This window comes from Pholis gunnellus (assembly GCF_910591455.1).
Source record: "Pholis gunnellus genome assembly, chromosome: 4".
NCBI lineage: Eukaryota > Metazoa > Chordata > Actinopteri > Perciformes > Pholidae > Pholis > Pholis gunnellus.
This window is the reverse complement of record NC_136530.1, coordinates 2,207,958-2,230,197: the sequence shown is the minus strand read 5'-3', so window position 1 is coordinate 2,230,197 and position 22,240 is coordinate 2,207,958. Positions and strand designations below refer to the sequence as shown.

The window sequence follows — 22,240 nt, the reverse complement described above, 5'->3', positions numbered from 1 at the left end:
TTTAGAAGCTAAACAGCACACAATCATCCATTTACATGAGCTATTATTTATTTAACCTTCATGTATAAAAAATAACAGTTTTACCACAAATAACAGACTTAAAAAAACAACTTCAAACTAAAAAGTCACATCAGAGACATCAGCGTCAACGATTCTTTATCCTGTTGTTAAACTCTTAGTTTATGAATTAATCGTCCAAAAACTTTAAAATTGCTTTCACCAGAAAAACGTGATGACGTAACTCACTGAGCCACACGAAGGCTGCAGCTAGTTCAGGAGTCAGGAGAGGAACTAGAACAGGAGGCCCTTTGTGTTTTAATGTTCTGTTCTCTGCTTTTATCAAACTAAACTGAACTTTCTCATACAAACTGCAATGATGTGCAGAAATCCCAAACACACTGTGGCTGTGCTGTCACGTCTTTGTTCTCCCTCTGAGCTGCGTCTCCTGCTCCGTGTCGGCCTCTCGGAGCCTCTTTTGTGTGGGAGTTAATGTCGACGACATCCAGCAGCTCCGTGTGAAGCCGTGGCTCTCTGATCCCCCCCCGAGCTCGGGTGCTCCAGCTCCTCTCTCTCTCTCTCTCTCTCTCTCTCTCTCTCTCTCTCTCTCTCTCTCTCTCTCTCTCTCTCTCCAGTCTGAGCGAAATGTCCCATTATGCTGCATGAATACATGGAACAATGGAGCGCCGTGCAAATCCCCTCATTTCATTGTGTGGCTTTTCCTCCGCCGAGCGGTGGCTTTAGCTCGGAGAGCCCGTGTTGGATGCCAGAGGAGAGGAGAGAGGACATGAAATCCCTCCGTCTGGTGATACACCGGGCGGACCGGGGAGGATGGAGGTGCAGCAGAGAGGAGATGAGAGGAGACAGGAGGGTATAAGGTCACTTCCTGCTCCTGCCTCCCCCATCTGGTCGTGCATACGGTGATGCACGCCCGTTTATGTGGATCGCCTCGGCGAGGTCGGCCTGTTTGAGGGGCTTTTTGCTGATTCAGCAAGGACGTTTTCTGTGCTTGTGACAGTGAGTTGTTGTATTCTGATTATGACATCACAGGCGGAGAGAACAGGGGAGCAGACGAACGCGGACGTGGTGTTTTTCTGCCCGGCTGGAGAGCAGTGAGCACTCCATTTGTCTTTATCCACACTGTTGACAGGAGCAAGCCTCCGGCGCTTTGCCGCCGCCTCTCTGCCCGACTCGGCTCCTTTCTCTCTCTCTCTCCCCTCGTCCCCTCCTTTCTATTCCTGATTTCTTCCACTTTAATGTGATTACTACAGTGGGTTTATAACCGCGTGGGTTACCAGAGAGTGGCTGCGATCCGTCTTACTCGCACGTAAGTGAGCGGAGGCTCGTGTGCGGACGTTATTGGCTGTACGCAGGGTTTACACGGGAGGATGTTTCTCTGTGATGAAACGCTTAATGTGGTGACTGCAGTTCTGCTCTTGTCAGCACCGGCCATTAAAAGAGCAGCAGCAGTGGTACACACACACACACACACACACACACACACACACACACACACACACACACACACACACACACACACACACACACACACACACACACACACACACACACAGGAGAGCTCCTAGATTGTCATTTCTTCCTGCTAACACACACACACACACACGAGGGATGACGCAATGACGTTTGAATATTCTTCATGAAAGGTTGAAACGGTTTGATTCTGTATTTTTGGGAAAAAGCAAAACGTCAGAAGACAGCAAAGTACTGCTCACCCATCTTTTAAAGGCGGGGCTGGTAATCCACACAAACAATTTAGATATTTTTGAAGACATGTTCGTTACATCCTGACAGAAAGCTAACCTGCCTGTCTACCTGACTGCTATCTTAACAGCAGCCATGTTGGTAGTTTATGTTTCCAGCGATCATTTTGGGGGCGTGGCTTTGGAGTAAGGCCTGATGAGACGAGCTGTCAGAGACTTTCTCTCTGGATTCAGTGCTGCTCGCTGCTTTCATTGGAGACGAGTTGTCAACACTAAGCTGTGATTCGAGGATCATTTTCCAAATGTAGCTACTTTATCAAGATTACCACCTCGAGCTTTAAGTTACGTCTCCAGTCTGATTCAACCTTCGTTTCTCCAAACTCAGTTTAAGTCTTGACTTCTTTCTTAGTTGCTTTACTTACTTTAGTGAGTTCACAGTTCACAGCATTGCTCCTCTGTTGGTTTATGGCGCTTTTCTGTTAACACTTCTTTTCTGTATATTTTGTTTGTACGCAATTATTGCAAAGCAAACAAAACGTCTCTGTGCTCGGAGCGTGCATGAATTAGTCCTCATTCCATTAGAATGATGTAAAATGTAACATTCAGTCAATGAAAGTGACGAAACATTCAGTCTGCGCGAGGCAGACAGCCACCGTGGTTTTTATTCCACAATCAAATTTTCATCTGTTTTTTAATAATATAGATAATTATATATATATATATATATATATATAAGATATATTAGTGGACAGACTGGTTGGACCCACACGGCCTCCCCTGGTGATCACAGTGCAGCGCTGTAAAGCTGTAATGATGAACCCACGTTCATTTTTTGGGGCCTTTTCCGCTGCGATGTCTTAAACGCTGTGATTAGCTTAGCTTCCGTCCCTTCAGCGCTCCTCTCGGAGGCGTTTGATCACCGAGCTCCAGACATCTTTTCGGCACGGACGCATTCTAACATTCTAACAGGATTAACTCGCCCGACAGCACGAGTCGTCTGTTTACGTCGGGTCCGTCTGGAGTCAGAGGTAGCCTCTTCGGCCTCGTGGCGGTTTGAAGCGTGTGGGCCGGCGTCGCTAATTAGACTTTTTGTTTGGATTAAATATTAATCCCTGTTCTGTGGCGAGGCCGCTCTCACTCTCTCACTGAGACGAGCAGGGCCAGAAACACGAGGAAGGAAAGGAAGGAAGATTACAAATCATCCTTCCTTCCTGAACACATATCTCTGAACAGCAGATAACTTTAAAGCAGGGATTTACAATATGCAGTAATATCCATCACGGGAGCATTTAATGTGCATCGGAAATCTACAAACAAACGCAATCAAACGTGAGAGGAAACGTGGGGCGAGGCCGCACGAAGAGGACGTTCACAAACAAAACACCAGACGTGTAAACCTCACATTACGCTTCAAATGACACAAATACGCGTGAAAAAAAACCTACACTCACACCAAAACACACACCGGATGATGTATAATTGAAGAGCGCACGGTGCACGTGTGAATACGCGGATGAATTATGAATGCGTTGATTTATTCATGATGAGAAGTGAGCAGCAGGTCAGCGTGTGTTTCACTTCTGCAGAGCCGTCCTCTCAGATGAGGCTCAGGCCGAGTCACCAGCAGAGAGAACGTGTATTCATGTCAACGCGCAGAGACGCTTTAAGAGACCGGGTTCTATAACAAAAGCCTTTTATTAAACTCAAATATACAATATGTATTCTCTTATGTGTGAATAATTGATATCAAGTGCCCTACTTCCTGAGCCATGTCGCTGAAGTTGCGTCGGGGCTCAACAGTAACTTCTAAAACGTGGGCATCAGATTTTGGTTGCTGAAATTGAAGATACGGTTGCTGTTTTTAGTCACCTTATGATTGTAGTAATTGGAGCAGATACTCAGGTAAACGGAAGCTTAGTGATGAAATGTGACGTGTATTCATGTCAAAGAATATACGTCTCCAATGCTTCACAGATTAGCGTTTTTGGTTCAGGTTCATCCGGTTCTTTGTCGGTCGAATACATTTGCGCTAGTTAGTTTCCGATGTTTTCAACTCGATTAGCTTCATTGTGTCTGAGCGCACACAAGAAAACACACTACGCAACCTACGGTTCAAAACAGTGAAGCCAATACTGAAGTGCCTTCAATGCTAGGTATGCTTTAGGGGGCGGGGCTACACAGTGATTGACAGGTGTCTCTACGTCACTCCTCCTCAGTCCACATATGGTCACTTCCTGTTCACTGGTTGCAAAAACACAAGATGGCGACGGCCAAAATGCTGAACTCAATGCTTCAAAACCAACGAGTGACGTCAGGACAACTACGTCCACGTCTTAGATACAGTCTGTGACACCAAAGCACGTTCTGACTGTAACAACAATAATTAAATATATCGAATATATAAAAATACAAATATATAATGTAAACGTCTTTTGAGGTACGACTTGTTAAACATGGATCATTTTCTCCAGCCTCTGGTCTGCAGCAGCTGATCTGTAGGATCCATATTGGCCTGCAGAGTGAAACCGACAGCGTCCAGTTAATCTGTCACGTGAGCGCTGCTCTTGCTGTGTGTTTTAGCCGGTTGTCCCGCGGCACGTTGGAGGTAGAGACAACCAGGACACCGCCACGGGGCTTGTGTGGCAGAAATATATGGACGTATAACAGGTGCCGGGAGCAATGTGGGGCAGCGGCCTATAGTGCAGAGTGTCTGTATTACTCTTCTTTAAATGTATATACAGAGTGTTTCACATGTAAGGTGAGTTACTGAGGTCCAGCTGTGCTCTTCTTCTTCTTCTTCTGCGTCCACGAGGTAGAAACCAAACACACACGAACGTCCTTCCAGCCCGATCATGAGGTCAGGGCCCCGCTGATGATCGTACGTATCGATTGGCTGAAAAAAAAAAAAAAAAGCCATGCCTCAAGAGTTTGGGCTGCCAGGACTGACACAGCGCTCGTAAAAAAGCACACACAGATGCGTCGGGCGTGCCAAAAAAACCGGTCGGGCCGCCGCCGCTCAACCGCACAGGAGCACAGCGGAAAACACAAAGACGGGATTTACGAGTCACGAGTTCACTTTTGCTTTCTGTCGTCTCCCAACGGCTGTTAAAGAAGTCACACCCAGCTAAGCCTCGCCTCCCACTTCCACTTAAGCAAATCTGTCTTTGGAAACGAGCCGCGGCCGACACGTCCTCCCACGGCAGAGGACCCCCCCCCTCCCCCGCTCAGATGGGATTACCCCTCATAGCAGGCGGATCCAATCAACACACCAGCGCATCCTCTGATTAACACTCCTCTAGTTCATCATTAACTGGATTACTCTGTCTTTATCTCTCTGTCTGTCTGTCTGTCTGTCTCTCCCAATAAAACTATAAACTTTATGTGTTTGGCATTTGGCCCAAGTGTGTGATAGAGGAGTAATTGACATACTAATCTAATCATGGAAAAAATGTTTAATCCTAGCCTTTATTTCCATAGATTCAGTTGGTGTGTGTGCGTGTGTGTGTGTGTGTGTGTGTGTGTGTGTGTGTGTGTGTGTCTCAGGTGCTTCCCCAGAGCGCCGTGTGTTTGTTTACTCTGCTCAGTCCGGTGGAAAGCGAGCTCGACGCGTCTTGTTTGCCAAAAGCTGTTATGGACCGACGCTCGGGAGCTTCACCCCTTGAATCAGCCGGATTAGATGTCGATGTGAAGCCGGCGTCCATAAAACATTTCGGGACTTTTAACGACTGTTTTCTGAGCGTTGTTTATCTTTACTACAAGAATGAGCATGATGGGAAATATGGGAAACAAGAAGAGAGAGTGATTTCCTGGCTTTTCTTAGAATTTGTAAGATTTTTATTTCATTTTTGTTCTTTATTTCTTTACAAACATTCAATTAAAGAAATGGTCATTGAGCAGAGATGAGTAAACAGGCCGTTCTCATTCACTGTAATGCAGGAATGAATCAGCATGTTTCACGTCCGGTTCCCTCGTCTTTAGACGATATGTGTTTGTTTAGATGTCTGAGATCAGGTCGGTGTTTAACGTTCTGTTCTACGATGTAAAATACGTCGGTATCACTGTTCCCCCTCTGGTGAAGTTAGAAGTGTCTACATTTCTTAAAAATAGTGTAAATGAGACGACTTAACGTCCTCACACTCGTCCTCCTTCAGCCTGGTGGTGGAGACGTGAAGTCACGTGACCGTGGTGGAGTTGGACGTAATAATTCAGTAAAGCAAATTAAAAGGAAGTTAATTTGTCTAAAACGTAACCAAGTAGTTCTTGACTAACGTGTGTCCCTCGTGTTGCTCGAGCAGCTGTTATGTGCAACACGTTACCGATAATCATTATTAGTCCAAAAATAAACTCGCACACATCACATGCTGTCACTTTGAAGCCTCCCGTGTATGTCACACACATTCTTCCATGAGTGGAACTCTGCCTCTGGGCTCACAACGTAAACCAGGGAATCTTCTCCTCACAGTTGCTTCCGTGTCAGGTGTGTCGTTAGAGGAGCTCACAGCCGGCTGCTGCTTTCAGGCTGTGAGTCACACACAGGTCGGCTCACAGGCGCCAGCACGACGACGTTAACGACGACGCGTTAGATCTCAAAACCGCTTGCGTGATCCCGTGTGAAAATGAGCACCGAGACACAGATCGGGGATTTTTTCGTGTGACCCCTGCAGCCGTCACCTCGGCGGAGATCATGTGGAGTGGTGGGCCAACACGAGTCAGGCGGCGGAGGAGAGTATTTGGGTTAGAACAGATAATCCACTCACCCCCTAAAGAGGATTGGAGAATCTCACAGGCTTTGATGAGTTGTGAGCCGGTGTTTATTTCACATCACAAGAAGCAGGGCTGATTGTGGTCACGGCCAGGGAGCCCTGGCACGACCCCGGGGGGGTCACCGGCTGCATCATCATGGCTGTAACTGCTGCTGCTACAGGGGGGGAGGAGGAGGAGGAGGAGGAGGAGGAGGAGGAGGAGGAGGAGGAGGAGGATAAAGGGGGAGGGGGGGGTTTCGGTGTCTTCGCTCCTCATCTCGCCACAGATCCCGGCGTTTAGAGAGATGATGTGATAACGGAGGCTGTGTGGACCCGAGACACACGGATGCTGCAGCGCTAATGAGGATCCTCTGAGCTCGCTGATCAATCCCCCCCCCCCTCAGAAAAATGATGCCGTGTGAGAAAAGGGTTAGCGCTCAAAAGTTCCGTGATTATACACAAAAGGATGTTTGTTTACACGAGAAGAAGAAAGAGATGAGGAGGGAGAGCGTCTCCGATGCTCAGCTCTAATTGGCTCGCTCACCTTGGCCGTGAAAGTCCGGGACCACCCTGGTGAGGCAGACCAGGGGGGGTCTCTGTGACGCTCGCCTGCCTTTAACCTCAGACAGCACGGACTGCGGCCTTAACGTTAAAACTGGAGACATTAAAACTCTTAAGCGGCTGAGATATGGCTCCGCCTTTGAGGAAGCTCTCATCCTCTGGAGGAAGGAGATCGTAATTAACGGGAGACAAAGCCGCCAGTAAACCAGAGGCACTAAACAATAGATGGCCTCCGTGTTTCTGGGAGCTTCAACACAACTTGTATTTTTTTTGTTCTCTGCGACGGCTCTAAATATATTTTTCTCTGTGTCTGAAACGAACCCCTTTAGATCTTCCTTTCTCAAATTCAGTGTTTATTCATTAATACTGGGACCGATATGTAGCTGTGGGTGGTCTGTAGGATTGAGGGAGCTGAATGAACCTGTATTCAGCGGTATCCACTGACTGACTTGTGGTTTTCCATTTCCCCGCTGACACAGCAGAAACAGGGAGACGTTGTCCAAGTCTTCAGTTCCATATAGTCAGCTCGCACCAGAATCCTTAACAAGACGTGTGTGTGTGTGTGTGTGTGTGTGTGTGTGTGTGTGTGTGTGTGTGTGTGTGTGTGTGTGTGTGCAGTGGAGCGTCTAAGACTTAGGGAGTGAAGTCTATATATAGATGATAACAGCAGCTGGGATGAATTAGAGGGAATGAGGACATTGTTACACAGGAATGGTCACAGCTGTGAAACAATTAGGAATCTTGCAGTTTTTATTGTTATTACTAAGTACACGTACTTATATTTTAGTACTTGAAGATACAGAGTACCGATATAACTAATAATAATAACACTACAGGTCTGAGACGGATACGTTTTGTTTTCATCTGCTGTTCCTCTTTTTCTGACCGTGTTCAGTTCTTTGACATGATAATGAATTATCTGTCAGTGAAACAGTTCAAAGAAATGTAAAAATAACAACGAAGTGCCCGGTCGTCTCTGCTGTCATTGGAACATGAGGACAGTTGCACGTTGCAAAGTGCATGTGAGTCCACATGCACGCTTTGTCTGTGCACACTCGTGCCCAGAAGGCTTGATTTGTACCACGTGAGCGTGAGAAGCTGCACACCAGCTTTAATTCTTCTAATTGATGGTGAGTGACACGAGCAGAGCTTCTGCCTCCTCCGGACTGCAGCGCTGCTCTCTCCTCCCGCTGCCGATTGAAATACTGCTCTGTTCCACCACTTCACTCAGTTAAGTGGTGAGTTGCCGGAGAGCAATCACTTTGCTCCCTGAATGAAGAAGAATAGCTCAGGACGGCGCCGCCCACACACACACACACACACAGGTACACGGTGTCACGTCACGGATGCTCCTTCAGCTCGGCGCGATGCCGTCTTCTAACCGAGATCCTGACCCGAGGACACAAAGTGAGATGTAGAACCCACTTCAGGACCAAACGATTTTTCCCTGTGAGGTGTGGACAGAGAGCACGACCCGCTGTGACAGCTCCGTTATTGAGACAAAACGCTGCTTCTAGTGATGCAGAGCCCCCAAAGGGGGACCGGTGGCCTCGCTGGGCTCAAGTGGCTCACCAGCGTGTAATCCTGTTTCTTTAGTGATTCCAACGTTTCCTGTTTTTTGGCCTCGGTGTAACGTCGTCTTGGACGCCGCTCCCTCTTTTGTTTTCCCTGAGCTTCTGTGGAAGCGGTGGCCGGGTTTGATCCGGCTCATTAAAACCCAGTTAATGTTTGTGCCGATGGCTCCGCGGAGACAGCCGGAGAGACGGGTCGGTGTTACTCCAGCCTACTGATGAAGCGTCAGCTCGAAGCCTTTATGGCTCACAGATGGAGGAAAAGTCTCGCTGCAATACAATACAATACAATACAATAGGGATGTATTTAAATTCACACGCAAACATTCCCAATTTAATATTGTCAGTGTGAAAAGCCTGTTATGGCGTGCAGCATAGTGTGTGTGCATGAGTGTGTGAGTGTGTGTGTGTGTGTGTGAGAGAGAGAGAGGCTGTGAATGTGTTGTGGTTGTGCTGACAGGGAGAAGACATCTGGAACTAAGGAATGTTGTGTTTGAGAAAAATAACATTCAGGCGATCTCTGTTTTAAATTCAAATGTTGTGTCAGCCCCCCCCCCCCCCCCCCCCCCCCCCTGTCTACCGGGTGTTTTCTTGCATTTGTATTCAATCATCTGTCAGTGATGCTCACACTCACAGCCGCAGAGAACGATCCATCCTCCGTGTGATAACAGATGCTGCCAAAAGAAAGCAGCAGAAATTCAGTTTTTTTTTCTCCCTATTAGAGTAAACATGACGTTCTCTCAGTCGGTGCCGCATGAATTCTAATTTTGAGTGCCGGGAAATATCTATTCAGCCGCCACATTCTGGTGCTATTGTGCAGGCTGCGTGGTGTCGTGGAGGTGCTGTGTGTTGAGTGTGGAGGTCAGATCAGCGCTGCTTTGTGCGAGCAGAAGATGGAGGTCAGCGGGCAGGAAGCCTCCGGCTGGAGGAGACGCAGAGATCTGCTCACATGAGTCTTCAGAATGTGACCTTTTCTTTAGACGTTAACGCGACGTATTGACTTTCACTCTACTCTTATCAGCGCATGTTCCACATGACGATGTCATCATTTCACCGTCGTGTCCGGTGTTGGTTGCATCTGAGTTTTGAGAACTGATCCTTTTCACCCCCCTCTCCGCAGGTGCAAAGGGGCCTCTCACTATGGGCTCTCGGCGGACAGGAAGCGGCGCTCGCAGGAGGGCGAGTGCACCGACAGCACGTCCGAGCTCACCATCGCCACGCTGCCCAGCGACGGCCCCGCCTCCGCCGCCGTGGCGCTCCTGTCGGACGAGCCCGGCCTGGTCAACCCCGCCTTCGACCCCAGCATGGAGGACAACAGCCAGTCGGGCAGCACGACCAGCCTGGCGGCCCGCAGCAGCAACAAGAAGAGTGAGTGTGAGTGGGCGAGCGGGCGAGCGGGCGTCCGTGTGCGGCCACGTCGACCCGAGAGAGAGAGAGCTACAGGGAGTGTGTGTTTGATGTGTGACAGATTGATAATCAATAGAGAGCTTTCTGGTCCCAGTTACAGTCTCCCAGTCCAAACCAGATGCCGGTGATCCACGGCTCAAACATACAACCACACCTGCAGACTTATAGCGTTGAACCACCGGCGCTCGCTCAACCTCAAATACAGTGTTTGTTCTTTCTAATGGTCTCTGATAGAAATCCTATCAGCCAATTAGCTGCTCTGCCTTGTTTTCTTTTTCCCCCCCCACCAATCCATAAAAGCTCTCTTTGGGGAAAACAGCAGGGAAGCACAGGGGGGGGGGGGGGGACAGAAAGTCACTGAGAGGGCGGGTACATACGCAGCCAAGGAGAAATGGAAGGAGAGTCGGGTTAAATTTAGCCTGATGTGAGTGTGACGTGATCAGCCCTCTCCCTCCATTTCTTCCCACCTGTGAAACCAGGAAGCAGTCACGAGTTGTTCCTCTCTCTGCGTACATGCAGTGGGGACACCAAATGACGCCGCACCAGCACTTTAGGCCCCGGGGCCGGCCGGGGCCGAGCTCCCCCGCAACCACCGTGAGCGTCCGCCGCCGCTGCTGCTGAACAAGCTGACAGCTCCAGAAGCGGCCGGTGCTTTTAAAGAATAATGTGGCTGTCAGGAGCTCTCGCATCTCCCAGAGCCCGCAGAGGGAGGGAGGGGCGCTGCAGAGGCCCCGCTGCCCTCTGTGCTTTCGGTGCAGCCGGGCTGCTGCTGCCTCTCTCCACTGCAGCCTCCTGCAGCCCGTCTGTCCTGTTTCTAAGAAAAGCAAAGTACCAGCAAACGGCCTCACCGGGAGGATGTGGTCACAAGAGTCCAACGTGTGTTGCATCACTGCTGTCGTTACCCAACCGTGTAACTTCTTATTTATTAAAGAGCCACTGGTTGAAAGCACTGTTTTAAGTTCTGTTGACGTATAGTGTTTCTCACCAAAACGCACCGTCTGCATCTTTACATTCTAACAAATAGCAAGGAGCGTTTTCACATCCTGCGTCGTTTGCATTCGTGTTGGGTTTTGGGAGATAGTTGGGAGAGAAATAGTCGGATTGTGAGTTTCAGCTCATTGTTTAGATGTCCGGCCCAAAACGTATACATGTTGGTTCAGTCTCGCCGCTCTCACAGCGCTGTCTACGGCAGCAGGCAACTGTTTGCTAACAAGTTTGCCATTTTGATTTGAAAGATGAGTGTGTGTCAATGTTGGGTTTGTTTAATGTGTGTTTTCTGCCTCTGTGGGTGCGTTGCTTTTGCTTTACGGACACAAACTGAGAGTGGTGTTCAACTGGTCGCGGGAATGTGTAACGCATCGCACATGTTCGTCCCTACAGACGTACTTTAACAGGGAGCCACTGATGAAAGCATTGCTCTGTGGCTGGAGGTCAAAGCCTCTAAAGGCTTCTTTCAATGCAAATTCAATGACCGATCAAATACTTTATGTCACGATCGTCAAGATAAGGGGAAGAATTATGGCTGAAAACTTAACTACAGGTGCAAAATGCACTGTTTATGCATCCGGTAAGACTTGAAGCTCATGGCTGCATTGTTTAATCAGGACCTCCTGGACCACACAGGTACTTCATCCTCTCACCACAAGTCACCACAGAGGGAGGCGTTGGATTGGCCCTGAGGAGGCCGATTCAGACATGTCCGGGCATGTTGAGTGTGCTGTAATCTATAAAGTGCCTCTCCTCCTTCCTCCCCTGTGTTCTCTGCAGTCAGAAACTTTGACCGGTCCTCGGTGAGGAGCCGCTCCTTCAGGAGGTTGAACCGGGCGTTCAGCGTCCTGCGGCGGACAAAGAGCGGCAACGCGGTGAGCAACGAGACGTCGGAGGAGAGAGACAACGCCAGGAATTCCAACGTGCCACAGGAAGGTAACGATCATCTCCTCTTGTCCTTGTTTCTAGCATTTCCCCCACAAAGAGAGCCGGGCTGTGTGTTTGCGATGTTCGCTCAGCTGATAAGAGGAGGGTGAACCGGCTGGGAGCGCTCGCTGTAACAGCAGCATATGTTTCTTTAATAATTCAGCTGCAGATTGCATAAGTCCGCTGGTGGATTACTGGAGACGGATCAGGAGGGAGAGTGGTAGCCTGAGGCGCTTTAGACAGGGATGGGATACGGGGGGAGGTCACTGGAGACGAGGCTGATGACCTTCTCTTCTCCACTTCCAGTTCCTCTCCTCCTCTTCACCCTCCTCTTCCTCCTCTTCCTTCTCCCTCCAACACATCAAGGGTGAACAGGTTTGCACCAACTTGATGGAGTAGTCCCCTGGGAGCGCCGTGTTCTCGGCACGGTAGATCCACAAGATGTTACCGAGGAGAGAAAACGTGCTCCAGAGATGTTTGATGTAAATCTCCACATCCTGGACCCTCTCGGTGGTGAAAGTGGAGGAAATATAGAGAGCCGTAAGAGAGTGAGACGTTGAAGTACAGCTGCAGGAATGTGGTGTTGCGTAAGAATGAAGGATGACGAACGATCAGGGACTAGATTATTCTCTGAGGGCATCACTGAGGAGGCTGAGAGAATAGATTAAATATTCATTGGCTGCCGCTGGAGAGACAAAGATAGACGAGCAGAGAGGAAGGAAGGTTGAAGTAGAGAGAGATCCATTCAGAACAAATGGAGGGAAGAAGAAGACAGATAAGGAAACAAATAAAAAGCACAGCGATGTCCCCGTGCCAAAATAAAAAGATGATAAACGACGGGATGAAGAAAGAGGAGAGGAGGAAGCGTTGCATAATAGCCGCAGGTCTCTGTGTTAATGTGGCCTCCACCCCGAAAGCAATCTGCTGCGATAAAGACAAAATATTGACTTTGGATCGGAGAAAGTGCAGCGTGAGGAGAACGAAACTGACTGAGAGAGAGAGAGAGAGAGAGAGAGAGAGAGAGAGAGAGAGAGAGAGAGAGAGAGAGAGAGAGAGAGAGAGAGAGAGAGAGAGAGACTGACATTCTTCAGAGCCAAAGAAAAAGAAATAAGGTCTTCTCTGTCGTTTATTGGCAAATGCTGTTGGCCAGAATAGTCCCAAAAGATCCCCACCCACCTCCACATGGTCCGGTTTAGGATGTGTCATTCTGCTGCTCAGTGGAATTCACCACCGGGCATGAAGGACGGGGGAGTTTGCACAATTACGTGAGATAGAAACTGGCAGAAAAGTACAAATCTTTCAGAAATATGAAGTTTTTACGATGAGGTTTATTTGTGTTATTTGAGTCGAGTCGATCGAGTCGTGATGTGAAAACAATCTGCGACAAATGTATAATTCTTGAAGTTCAAATCAAGAGGATGAATGCTAAACACGTGCTTGGTTATAACTGTACTTGCATCCCTCCGCCCAGAGTAATAACCTTGTGGAAATTTGAAATTGAGGGTTTTCCCATGCGGACTTGCTACAGATGTATGTGACTAATGATACAAACATCGAGCCGGATAACCAGCCAAGTACATTTTCCCTCTTGGCTTGTACGAGTTTGTTTTAGTAACCTGAGGGAGTAGAGACAGCTGGTTCCACTGCAGAACCTCTCCGCTCGCTTTCTCTCCTACTTCCTCCCCCCTGTTATATTTGGCTCTTTGTCAAACCTGATTTTTCATGTCGTTCGTACAGTAACATTCAGAACTAAACCGTTCTCGTTTCTCTTCCCTTTAGTGCTGCCTCTTCCTCAGCTGCATCACCTGATCCCCGACGGGGAGCTCACCAGTATTAAGATCACGCGGGCGGATCCCTCGGATCCGCTGGCCATCAGCATCGTCGGGGGCAACGAGACGCCGCTGGTCCGCATCCTCATCCAGGACATCTACAGAGAAGGTGTGATTGCTCGGGACGGACGCCTGCTGCCCGGGGACATGATCCTAAAGGTATCGCAGTGAGAATACGCTTCACGTGTTGGTGAGAATCGATCACAGTTTTAGGTTTTAAAGCCTCTTCTTCTCCGTCGCCCTCTCAGGTAAACGGCATTGACATCAGCAACGTCCCCCACTGCTACGCCCTGGCCACCCTCAAGCAGCCCTGCCAGCTCCTCCGGCTCACCGTGCTCAGAGAGCAGCGCCACCGCTACCGCTCGCACTCGCACGGCCACGGGCACGAGGTCGCCGGGGGCCACCCGTCCCACGGTCTGCCCCACCACCCGCTGAGGGACGACGGCATCCACGTGGTCCTGAACAAGTCCATCCCGGACGAGCAGCTGGGCATCAAGCTGGTGAGGCGGCCGGAGGAGCACGGCGTCTACATCTTCCACCTGCTGGAGGGCGGCCTGGCGGCGAGCGACGGGCAGCTGTGCGTCGGCGACCGCGTGCTGGCCATCAACGGGCACGACCTGCGCTACGGAGCGCCGGAACACGCCGCTCTGCTGATCCAGGTCAGTGCAGCCGGTCCTTCTTCTAAACCAAATCGATGGAAAGTTCACAGTCAGACTTAGTCCACGTGTTGCTGCAGACCATAACGTGTGCTGTTCTTACCCAGAGTCCCCGAGGTATTACAGATAATTGTGGTGATTCAGGGCTAATTGTGCTGTTGCGTCTGCACTCGCTGCAGTTAATGGTACTTAATTGTGGTGATTCCCTAAACGGACCCGGGCCATGCGGCCGCCTCTGGTTCCTGGTCGGTGCCAGTCAATGGCGGTGTGTTTTGTGGTTAATCGTTGGTTAATTGCTGTGTGTTAGCGGCGGACTGTGCAGGGTCTCTGGGCCTCGGAGTTCCTGTCTGACTGGCCTCTTGTGGGTCTCTGCGGAGCCTCTCAGAGCGGTCCGCTTTCTGTCGGAGATTAACAACTGCCAGCGAAGAAATTAGTCCAGTTAAGGCAGTAATGGGCTGGACTGGCTGATTCAGGAGTCTACCTGCTCGTCTGTCTGTCTGCCTGTCGGACCACAATGACTGAATGAGTGAGGACGGACTGCAGGTTCAGTAGGAGGAGTTTGGACAAATAAGACTGAACCTGTATTTCTCCCTCACTGAATATAGGGCTGCAGCTGGTTAGCTTAGCTTAGCATATATATACTGGAAACGGGGCTAAAAAAACTAGCTAGGCTCCGTCTGAAGGAAACAAAATCCAGAACCTGTGATGAACATGTTATATCTTGTTTGTTTAATCCGTTCAGAACCCAAAATGTTTAAACAACAATTCACCGTTTTAAAGGTTAAAATGTGCCAAACGTTTTCTTCCTGGTCTGTGATGCGACCAGTAACCTTTTAGAGTCTGACATCTGGCTCATTGTTTCTTTTACTCTTTGTCGGGATTAAACTAACGAGATATAACACGGACGTATTATAGGAATGAACAAGGTCCCGCCTCCAACGCTGCATCCAGTTCTCTTGATACATCAATGGATTCATCATGTCAAATAGAGGCTAGCTGTTGACCCGTTTCCAGCCTTTGTGCTAAGCTATGCTAAGCTAACCGGCTGTTGGACAGACATGAGAGTGGTATCAGTCTTTTTTTGTGCCACCGTATAAGTTTGCAGCTCATCTCTGACCTCTGCTGTGTCTCGATGTTCTCCAGGCGTCTGAGGAGGGCGTCCACTTCATCGTGTCTCGTCAGATCTGCCTGCCCACGCCGGACATCTTACAAGAAGCTCCGTGGGGGATGGACGGTCCTCCGCCTTATTCCCCCGTGGACATCGAGCAAACACTACTGGTGAGACGAGTACAACGACACACAGAGAGGAGCTGTGTTCCTCCTCAGATAAAAACCCTTTCAGGTGCAAATGATCCGTGCAGGTATTATTCTCCCATCAAAGCTGAGCGTGTCCATCCAGCAGCACCGCCAGCAGAGAATCTTTGCATCTATATCAGCCATCTTTCCTCTTTCTTCACCACACAGACACACAGAAACACAGCATCTTCCACCGTCCTTCACAGACAGACTGGTGGTATCTCTTGATTTTCACTTTTTCAAGCTGAAAATGCATGTTTTTAAATTTGGTTTAAAAGCAAGCAGTAAACGAGGCTTCTGTAGTTCACTATCCTTATAAATGCATCATATCTCCCTTCAAACAACGTACAATTTTGGGTTGAATGCCCTTCAAAACAGTTTTTAGTTTAGCTGCTTAACTGAAGATAAAGGGATGCAAGCTTGTCTCTTTCTGGAGGTAACAAATCCTACCAGCACCTCTAAAGCTCACTAAATACCACCATCATATAAAGTCTGAACAGCGTGCAGCATCCTGACTCTCAGCAAGAAAGAAATGAACCATATTTCCCAAAATGCATTCCTTTTAAAACGGAAAATGTCTCGACCACCATTGAAAACCCCCTTTTTTCTTTTCTCTTTGCTTCTCATGAGCGTGTAGACGTCTCCACACACTGCTCACCACTCAGTCGTGTATCGTGGAGGTCGGCAGCGAGCGTTCACACGGCTCCCGGTCGTCCCCGGAGGTCATCCACGTGACCACGAGTGGTCTCCTGTGAGCGCAGCGCGAATGTGTGAATGCAGCACGTTAGCGACGCAGCACGGGCGACATCCCATCAACCCCAATGTGTCCACGTGTTATCATTACTGCACCGCTCGCTCTCTCTCTCGTCGTCTGACACTCAAACACATAGAAATGGCTTTGTCCCCCACACACACACACACACACACACACACAGCCTCGTTCTCCAAAAACGCCCATGAATAAATCAGTCGCTCCGCATCAAAAAAGACTAAATGAAGAGGCGCTTGAGCTGCCTGATGCTCCGTCCTAATAACACCATATATTATACATGACCAGTTATGCTAATGAGGTCATTCATCAATTAGCAGCTGTGTCTGTGTCACAGGACTCTTGCTCCCGTTGCATATCATGGGTGGTACTCACACACGCCTTCCATTAACGGGGCTATCGCAAGTCCCAGAGAAAACATCCCTTTATTAATATGCAAATGAGCGGCTCCACAATCTAATTAGGTGATGTCGTCTACATTAAGGTGCCCTTGGTGTAGAAATATGTTCATGTCAAGTTTGGTCGAGCTGATCTTATATATCGGCCGTGTTAAAAAAACAAACGTTGGGTAATAATTCCCTCTCTAATATCTATTATATAGATGAAAACAAATTGATTCATTCAAGTTTCTCACTCAAACTAAATTGAACAAGATTACATTTGAATATGAATCGTAATATTAATAATCATACTTATCTGACCGGGCCGGACTGTGCTGCTAACGCTAACTAGCTCCGCCTGCTGATTGTTGTTCACAATGTAACATTAACAGAGGAGCAGTTCCAGTCTGCACATGCTCAGTAGCGCTCAGTATGGATCAGGTCGCGAATGACATCAGTTGTTGTTTCTTTGTAGCGTAAATGAGCTGATAGATGATGTCACGTGATCTGATTGGTGCAGAGACTCTGTGATACCACATTCAGTATTTTGGGCTGTGTGGGAGACAAAAGCGTTGCTTTTAGATCTCCGTTATTAATTGACCCTCCGTTGCACCTTCTCTGCCTCTGTTGAAGGACTCCTGTCAGAAGCCTGCATGCTACGAGAAGAACGTCACTCTGACTAAGGAGCCGTACGACTCCCTGGGGATGACGGTGGCGGGCGGCATGTCCAGCCGAGGGTGGGACCTCCCCATCTACGTCACCAACGTGGACTCTGACGGAGTGGTGGGCCAGGAGGGCTCCATCCGCAAAGGTACAAACAACGTGACGCTCTATGTTACAACGATTGTCCTCTAGTTTTACAGATAATTACTCATTTATTGGAGGGAGAATTAGTTCTTTTTTTAAATGAGGTTGTTGTCTACTGTTGAGCTCACGTCACGGCTGGCCGACTTGGCTTTGGCGATGAATACTTTGTGTATTACAGACGGGCTGATTGATGAATTATGTTTCATTATGAAGTGTATTCATGCAGCAGAAAGACGCCGCGACGCCGCCGCGGTTCGGCGCTCCGCAAATTGGCTCCGACGCACTCCGACCGAAAGCAACAAGAAACAAACAAACATTAGCACAGCGGAGTCGGGACTTCTCGTGTTCCGTTTGTGGAGCGCTTAATTATTTTTGTGAGATGAAATCAGTCGGCTCTGAAAATAGAGCAAAATGCAAAAAAAAAAAAGGCGGCCCGAGCGTAACGGGCTGTAACAGCAGCAGGGCTGAGATCCTGTAATGCAGTCGGGATATTAGCTGCTGATTCCAGCTCATTAAGAGAGAGAGAGAGAATAACAGGAGCAGAAAGACTTTGTTCTGGATGGTCCGAGGTGCACGTTACAGTATTTATGCGGGACGTCGCAGCAGCAGCAGCAGCAGCTGTCTGAAAGTTGTTTGTGTTTTGAAATCAGACCGCTCATTTGCATGTCCGCCCCGGGGCTCTGCGTCGCTCACGAGCAGGCTGCACCGTCTGTTTTTCCCCTTCGCACCACTTTCATCGCCGCGAGGCTTTCTAAAGCACAGGTGGCGCTCTGTTTCCACCCCCCTTTGTGTTGATGCTGGAGCGGGAAGGTTGTTGAATATTAAACAGGCAGATGATGAGTCCAGAGCGCCCCTGAGGTCTTTTGAAAAGCATTAATCAGGCCGTCCTCCCCCCCCCCCCCCCCCCCTCACAGGCGACATCCTGCTAAACGTGAACGGGGTGGACTTGACGGGTGTGACGCGAGGCGAGGCCGTGGCCAACCTGAAGAACACCTCCTCTCCCGTCGTGCTCAAGGTCCTGGAGATGCGTCCGCCGGAGGAGAGCCTCCAGGAGTGCACGCCGCCGCCCTGCCTGACCCCGTCACCCACGGACAGCACCAAGAGCCCGCTGCCCAACGACGACTACTCGCCGCTGTGGGTGTCGTGGCTGCAGCTGCCCAGGTATAATTGACACATCCCCCCCTACACACACACACACACACACACACACACACACACACACACACACATACACACACACATACACACACACACACACACTGGTCCTTTTGACCTCCGCCAGCTGGTCGCCAACCGAAATTCTGACAGAGCCAGCTGGGGAGAAAATACTCATTATACTTTCTAACTTTTCCGCTTTAAATATTCAGATGCTGTTTTATCAGCAGAACTTCTGAGAGTGAAAAACCTTCCCTCGGATTGTAACAAATGTATCTTAATAGGATGTTTAGACGGCGGCGCGCTGACAGCAGGAAACAGCTACTGCTCCTGGTTAAAGTAAATAAATGTGTTTCTCCTCAAACAGCAGCTTGATTAGGAGTCAGAACAAAGCTCTGAGGTACCGTGAGGATGTAGTCTAGACCCGTGGTGCAGCTGTAAATAATATGCTATTATGCTATATTTAAATATATATATGTATAGTCCAACTATTCTCATTGTTTCTTATCTGCTGGGAGGAAAAGTCTCACCTTTATTCAGTACAGACGTTAAGGTTTATAGAATTTAAAGACGCAGTGTAGAGATTAGTGGTTTTAATCTCCGTCTCTCGGCTCGTGCAGACACCTCTACTGCTGCAAAGACATCGTCCTGCGGCGGAGCACCTCGGGCAGCCTGGGCTTCAGCATCGTCGGGGGTCAGGAGGAGGTCAACTGCAATCAATCCTTTTTTATCCGCTCCATCGTGGAGGGGACGCCGGCCTACAACGACGGCAGGATAAGGTACGCAGCAGTAAACCGCCCGTGAGCCAAAAAAAGGCTTTAGAGCAGCTTCAACACAAAAAGACGCTTTTCAATTTATATCCGTAGAGTAATTTTGTGCTTCCCATTAATTACGTTTGTGTTAATTGTGATCATTTACATGATCCGACGTTCAGTTAATCGTTTCACCACCAAGGACAATTTAATTGTGACCGGTGACTCACTTCCTGTCAGCTGCTGCATTAACAAAACGCTGCAGAAAGAAAATACAAAGGGCCAATTCAAAATGTAAATGTTCTGTGAAAAGGTCGATAGAGACAATGAACATCAGCCGGTCCATCCATCGGAGATCAAAATGCAGAAATAAACTCCAGCAAAAAAAGTCAGAGGCAAGAAATCTGCAACACAAAATGATAGAATTGGATAAATTTAGCTTTTTGAAAATATCAACGGATTGTCAGAGAAAAGGGAAAACGCTGCTTGTTTTTCTTAAAGGTACAGTGTGCAGCATTTAGAGAGGTCTATCGGCAGAAATTGAACATCGTATTGTTACGTCTTTGTCTCCACATGGAGCGGGTCGTCTCTCCGGAGTCCACAATGTTTCTACAGTAGAAGTTTCAGTTGGTTGCGTTCTGATGCTGCACAATGTACCTTTAAAAGAAATCAGCCGGTTAGTTACCGGTTAACGGGAGTCAGGCTAACAAAAGCTTAAACTCGACCATCCCTCGAGGTTAACGATGCTCTTTTCACCTGGCCGTGTCGCTCTGTGCAGGTGTGGGGACATCCTGCTCGAGGTGAACGGGAAGAGCACATGGGGGATGACCCACACGGCGCTGGTGCGCCTTCTAAAGGAGCTCCGGGGCCGGATCACGCTGACCATCGTCTCCTGGCCGGGCAGCCTGCTGTAGCGCCGCCTCGGCGGCACTGACCCAAGGAATTTGTGGAGGCGGAGCTTTGAGACCGGCTGACCGCCCCCCCGAGCGTAGAATAGTGCTTTCTGTACGGACGGACGGACGGACACGGCCGAGACTTTTGCCGGGAGTTTTGGAGAGAGGGACAAACATGAGACATGAGACTGGATTGTTACCAGAGGTTAACTTGCCCCTCCGAGAACACTGAGTGTGTGGGGGGGGGGGGGGGGGGGGGGGGGGGGATCCGGGCCTCAGCCACTTGTGACCAGGATGTTGTCGTTATCTGTTTGGAGGTCGTTCTCTGGCACAGCAGATGGATCGAGGAGACACAACACGTTGCCAATTCCAGTAGTTATATATTAGGGTATGCGTTAAGTTGGACTCACATTTCTTTACTGTAAATGTTGGGTGTCTAAAAAAAAACTACAAAAAAAACACAAAAAAAAAAGGTACTGATCCAAGCACTTGTAATACGTTTCTTTTGTTTGTTTGTGGTTTGGCCTTTAAACGTAGGCTCCATGCTGTTTGTACTGACAGTGGTTGTCATCTTCATCACGACACGTTGCCAAGTAGTCGTCTGTGTTGAGATTTCTCTTTTGGTTTCAGAGGCAAACGGCTAAATTACCCGACCACTGGCAATAAGATATATATAAAAAATAAAAGATCAATGTGTTCATAACATGTTAAAAAAATATTTAATTAGGTGACATTGTGGAGGCCTTACTAATTTTCTTACTTTTAAGAAGAAAAAAAAACAAACTGACTTTGGTTTCTGTGTGTCGGCGACGGTCTGAGGCCCGTCTGCTGCCGTTCTATCTGTCACGCTTCGGCCTGTGTAGTATATCTGACGGTACATTTGGTTAAATGATCAATAAAGTCATTTGAAAAAGAGTAGTTGTGGGAGGAAACTCTTACTTTAATACACTAAAACTGATGCAACATAAACATTTTCTCCTTAAGCTTCTCCAATAAAACTCACATTGTCTGATGAAACACACTGCAAGACGCCACAGGGCCGAGCTCATTAAACAGATTGAGAGACGTGACAGTCAGTCGTATTTTAACTTCCTCTCTGGGTCATCAGAGAACATCTTGTCGGTCCTCTTGTCCTTCCTATTTCTTTTTGTGTCTCTGTCCTCAGCACTGTCCCTCCTCTTCCTGCTGCTGCTGTTGAGGACATAGAAGACGATCACTTCATTCTGTGTTTCATGAGGACTGTGAGTGTGTGTGTGTACGGATGGATTACTGATCATCTGGGCACAAAGTGTCAGGGGCCTGCAAAATGTCACTGAAAGAGACACGTACCGACCAGGAAGAGACACAAAATGTCCACAAAGAGACATAAAACGACAACAAAGAGACACAAAATATCCACAAAGAAGCATAAAGCGACAACAAAGAGACACAAAATATCCACAAAGAAGCATAAAACGACAACAAAGAAGCATAAAACGACTGCAACGAGATGCAAAATGACCACAAAGAAACAAGACATCACTACAAAGATACAAAATGACCACAAAGAGATGAAACTGATTAAAAGAGACAAAAAGACAACAGAGAGATTCAAAATGACGACAAAGAGACACACGTAACATCCACAGAGACACAAAACAGCTACGAAGGGACACAAAATGACTACAAAGAGACGCACAACTACAATCAAATAGGGAAAAACAACCACAAAGAGACACAAAATGGCGGCTGTGGCGAGGTGGGCAGAGCGGATCAACTACAAGGTTTTCTGCTCGATCCTCAGCTTCTGC

General features: G+C 48.5%; 1 protein-coding gene across 2 annotated transcripts in view; it reads left to right on the top strand.

Annotated features, from left to right (window-relative positions):
• The window catches only part of lnx1 (ligand of numb-protein X 1), a 33,477-nt gene extending 12,798 nt beyond the window's left edge, over positions 1-20,679 (top strand). For both annotated transcript variants that reach the window (XM_079158049.1, XM_079158050.1), the window contains exons 3-11: positions 9,713-9,960; positions 11,767-11,922; positions 13,693-13,901; positions 13,991-14,401; positions 15,542-15,676; positions 17,477-17,654; positions 18,565-18,811; positions 19,426-19,584; positions 20,336-20,679. In XM_079158049.1, the coding sequence (XP_079014175.1) occupies positions 9,713-9,960; positions 11,767-11,922; positions 13,693-13,901; positions 13,991-14,401; positions 15,542-15,676; positions 17,477-17,654; positions 18,565-18,811; positions 19,426-19,584; positions 20,336-20,471 (1,879 nt within the window). In that variant the 3' untranslated portion in view covers positions 20,472-20,679. The remainder of the gene's footprint in view (positions 1-9,712; positions 9,961-11,766; positions 11,923-13,692; positions 13,902-13,990; positions 14,402-15,541; positions 15,677-17,476; positions 17,655-18,564; positions 18,812-19,425; positions 19,585-20,335) is intronic.
• The last annotated feature ends 1,561 nt before the right edge of the window (positions 20,680-22,240 follow it).